This window comes from Triplophysa dalaica, chromosome 4 (genome assembly GCF_015846415.1).
Source record: "Triplophysa dalaica isolate WHDGS20190420 chromosome 4, ASM1584641v1, whole genome shotgun sequence".
In the NCBI taxonomy this organism is placed as follows: Eukaryota; Metazoa; Chordata; class Actinopteri; order Cypriniformes; family Nemacheilidae; genus Triplophysa; species Triplophysa dalaica.
In genome coordinates, this window is record NC_079545.1 from 18,178,936 (window position 1) to 18,183,320 (window position 4,385).

The 4,385-nt window shown below is 38.5% G+C and overlaps 1 protein-coding gene across 1 annotated transcript; it reads right to left on the minus strand.

Moving 5' to 3' along the window:
• Nucleotides 1–908: 908 nt before the first annotated feature.
• Nucleotides 909–1,880, minus strand: tcima (transcriptional and immune response regulator a). The gene has a single exon (XM_056746643.1). It carries the CDS (start codon nt 1,783–1,785, stop codon nt 1,483–1,485), a length of 303 nt encoding a protein of 100 aa, XP_056602621.1. The 5' UTR covers nt 1,786–1,880; the 3' UTR covers nt 909–1,482.
• Nucleotides 1,881–4,385: the final 2,505 nt, after the last annotated feature.

Here is a 4,385-nt window from a genome sequence, read left to right on the forward strand (position 1 = left end):
TATTGCTGTGTCTGTTTTTTCACAAAATCGTGTTTCATATCATTGTTATCAAACTCCCAAAGCTACTCTAAATCAAAAGGTTTCAATAATAGCTCACACTTTAAACAGACTGTGGTTGTCACGTTAAAGCGTGTATGTGCCTTTCTCCACCACACAAACACACCTCTTGTCAGGTGAGCATTTACATTGGAAATTACCTTCCAAAGGCTGTAAAGAAGGGAAAGCCAGTCCTCACACGACAACCAGGTAATCAAATGTCAGATGACGCATTCCCAACCCATCCGAACCGGTTTGAGCCAGTACAGAGAACGATCAGAGCATTAAGATTAACTTCCACTGATCTTCCTCTCTTAATGCCCTAAACCTGAACCCATGCCAAATATCTGACTAAACACCTGCATGAATTTACAACTGTCTGTATTGTTTTATCAAAAGATTAAACTGGAAAAATCAAGAGCTCCTACAGACAAACGCAGAAGATGATCAAAAACCATCCGCCTTTAAGCGGCCTCTGATAATCCTTCTGAAGAAGACAGCATTGTAATGCAATCCAATTTACTAGCTTCTTTAGGAACAGGTTCACGCCGGTCTGGTATATTGCAGACAGGTCTGACTCTGAATAACAGCTAGTAACAGAAATGACCCTCATGCAACACATGTTTAATTTTTTATTATATTATTCTTGTTCTAGATCTAATTGTTGTCAGAGATGGCTACTTAAATGTATTCATTTTATAGATTGTTTCCTTTTTTTAATGTATCTTGCTGTTTTACTGCTACTTTGGTCATAAACCTATGATTTGTACAAGATGGACCTCATCTGCTGACCTCCTGTTACTGTACTGTAGGCCTACATTAACCTACGTTTTAAACTAATTACGAAGCAAAATAAAAGTCAACAGATCAGACACATTTTTTTTAATAATTTATTATACAAATAGCAATGCAAAATAATATTGGAAACAAGTGCATGGTGTTATCAAAACACTGTGACAAATAAATGAGTGGCCATTGAGTGTTAAAACAAGCGTCACGACGTCAAACTGGAACAGAGACAAGGCATTTCAATGTTTGTAGGCATTCTGCAACTTCAGCACCGGTCTCCGATCACAGTTCTTTTGCAACATTAAACACACCTATAAGGTGTAGAAGCACGTGATTAAGTCCATCTTCAAAACACATGTATAGTTCATAAGACAAGTTTACGCGCGTCTTCATAACGCACGAGGGATGCGCACCGGGATTCCTTCACACGAGCGTCATCGCGCCCCTGTCGCGCACACAGCACCAGTCCAATCCTTCATGTTCTGTATCAAACAGCACTCGGCGCTGTGTGCGTTGTGATACTGCCATTTGTTGGCTTTACGCGAATTTCCTTCATCCGTTTTGTCCCTTCTCGTCCATTATGGACGCTTCATCGCCATGTGTCATTGGCGTGTCACTGTCTGAATCAACGACCATTTCGTCATCGCGTGTAGACAGTCAACGCAGTTTGAGAAAGTGTCGGACCATCCCCACGATCTGCAGGAACTTATCCTTCTTCCTCTGCTTGAGAGCCATCAAAGCTCTGGCCGTCTCTTCGGGATCCTGCGCGAAGGAGAAGATGCTCCTCACCCTCTCCTCGGCTTTCATGTCTCCCGTTTTCTGGAAGAGCCTCATGAGGGCGTCCTGGTTCACGGTCTCGAAGATGTTCGCCGCCGCCCGTTTGCGGTGCGCCGTGTCAAACTTGTTGCCACGGAGTGAAGGGCAGACCCGGCGAGATTCCGTGTACATGTCGGTCGACATCTTGCGGCTTTTACTCGGTTTTGTAGCGTTGGAGTTGCCAACTCGTTAATATGAGCCGCTATGGTGGCAGTGAGAGGAGTGAGGAGTTCAGCTTGACGGCTCGCTTTTTATAGAGTCCCGGATGAGATATGACATCATCGCTCTGTCTCTGACGGGAACGCCTCCCCGTTCTGTTAAAACTATTTGACTCGGTGGAAATGGCAGTAATTATGGATGACTGGAGATCTCCCTGACACAATACATGAGGATGATGAGACAGTGAGCAAGACTTTAACATATGTAAAGGCATAGCTATGCATTCAGTATGTATAGTGTGGTATGCACTTAGCCTACATAGCAGTCTATTAGTAGCCTATAATGTAGCGCTATGTATTGTAGAAACTGTGAAAACTATTGTTACTAAAACATCCTATAAAGTAAAACATTATGCGAAGTACTTATTCGCTGACATATTTTTTAAAAGTGTTGTCACATAAAGCACATTTTACACATTCAAATGTGTAAATAGTGTAAAAAGTTTTAGTTTAATAAAACTAGGAGCTGGTGAAACATCTTCAGAAATTTAATAAATATTTGTAATTAATATTCTTTGCAAAAATTTGTATTTTGTAAACAGACACTAAATCATGGTTATTTGATACACAATGTAGTGTCATTACTTTTCAGACAAAAACTCCCTTCACTCTTGTCATAGGACGCGTTCATAATTTGTGTCATCACAATGCTATTGTAATAGGTGTCATTAACCTTATTACCCATTCTTTCAGCTGTACTGCACATAAACATAAATATGACAACCATCCATGACATGGTTTCAACTGCACAGTCTTCCAATCTAGCTCAAGAGATCAAAATTTGACATTGATGAATTATCTTCTATTGTGAGATTTTAGCAAACAGTACAGGAGATAGGAGCCATTCCATCAATACATTACATTGTGACGATGTCTACAACAGTAATCCAAAAAGTGAATTCAATTGTTTACATGACATGGTAGGCATTTTTACATGCAAACATACTTTTATTTCAGAACTTTATATTGTTTCTTAATCAATATAGATGTATAGATTATCTATTGACAGTTTTATTGGACGCACGCCCATGGCCCGAAGACTTCCAGTTTGCATTTGTTGATCGGTCTGGGCTTCGTTTCCCAAAAGCATGGTTAGGTAAATATGGTCACAAGTTTCGTTATAACTGTGTAGTTTAACGATTTAAGTATTTCCCAAAACCATCGCTTTAACAAAGTTGCTTAATTGGAACTACAGACCTTCGGACAAAGTATATGTTTTCAGGAAACAGTCAAGAGTTAGTTTCTCCAACGGTGGTTAACCAGCGAGTTATGTCGTTGATTGTGAAACTCACCATAGCTGCCTAATAATATTAAATAATAACTGTTTTTATTTGATATTTAAAATAATAATTTATGTGAATTTATTATTGAATAATAATTATATTAAATAAACAATTTGTTGATTTTATTGTTTATACATATTTTAATAATTTGTTGAATGGGTCGTGTAACGTTCTTCTACTGATAACTCAAAACAATACTGGCTCAACATACTTTTGACTTGCAAGCTAATGTAATTCAAGCTAATGTAAATTACTTGCAAGCTAACCTTTTTCGCTTGTTAATAGAAATAATCCACAATGGACTCTACCAGAAGTTATGTTTGGGCCACATAAGCGTGCATACGCAGTAATGTTGTTGCTTTGAAACCTATATAGATTTATGCACAGTCTTGTCATAAATGAATACATTTCTGTTTCTACATTCCAACATTTATATCACAAAAGAACTTTTATGTATCTAGAGTCTTTCCCATGATATATAGTTTGTCATGATTTGATTTGAATGTTATTTTGTTATATTTAAGCAAATTTAAGTGTCCCGCTGACGGGAAAGCTACACAACACTCCAAATCTGCTTGTTTACTTGATGTGACAGTTAGATTAGTTGAGAAACTTTAAAAATAGAAAGGCATTCCAGGAAGACTATAAATGTTGACTTTCTTGGCTGGCGGCAAATTAGTTATTACAGGAAATTTACTTAATTGCTAAATCTGCTGTTTTGCCAGATAACAGATGTAAGCAGTCATTTGAACTTGCTGTGAGTAACTGTATATAAACAATTCTCACCACTAACACCTCAAGCACACACGCACTTTTTGTTTCTCTTGCTGGTTTTGATTAGACCGGTCTTCACTGAATTACAGTCCTGGTGCTGAAAAGTCTGACAAAGGAATTTCATAAAACCAAGTTCTGTAGTGATACATTATTTTCCCTACAGAGACCCCTCAAAAATGTGCCATTGTTGCAAGCATGTTGTGGAATTCCCGTTACATGGAATCCATTGTGAGTCTATCTTGGTTTTGTTTCGAGACAGGATACCTGTCTTTCTTATAGGCTGGCTCAACAGTTTTGACTGGAGTCAAGAAGGATGGGAGAATGGGAAGAAAAAGACGCCAGGAACATGTAATAAATATAAGCAGTGAGTGCGCTGGAGTTTTGACCTCTTGACAGAGAAGAGGAAGCTAGATTGAACAACTTGCCCCGCCTTCTCAAACACAAGCTGAGTGTACTCTATTAATCCTAA

Excerpts from the sequence above, each read along its gene's own strand:
- tcima (XM_056746643.1), bottom strand. The coding sequence starts at position 1,785 with ATGTCGACCGACATGTACACGGAATCTCGCCGGGTCTGCCCTTCACTC.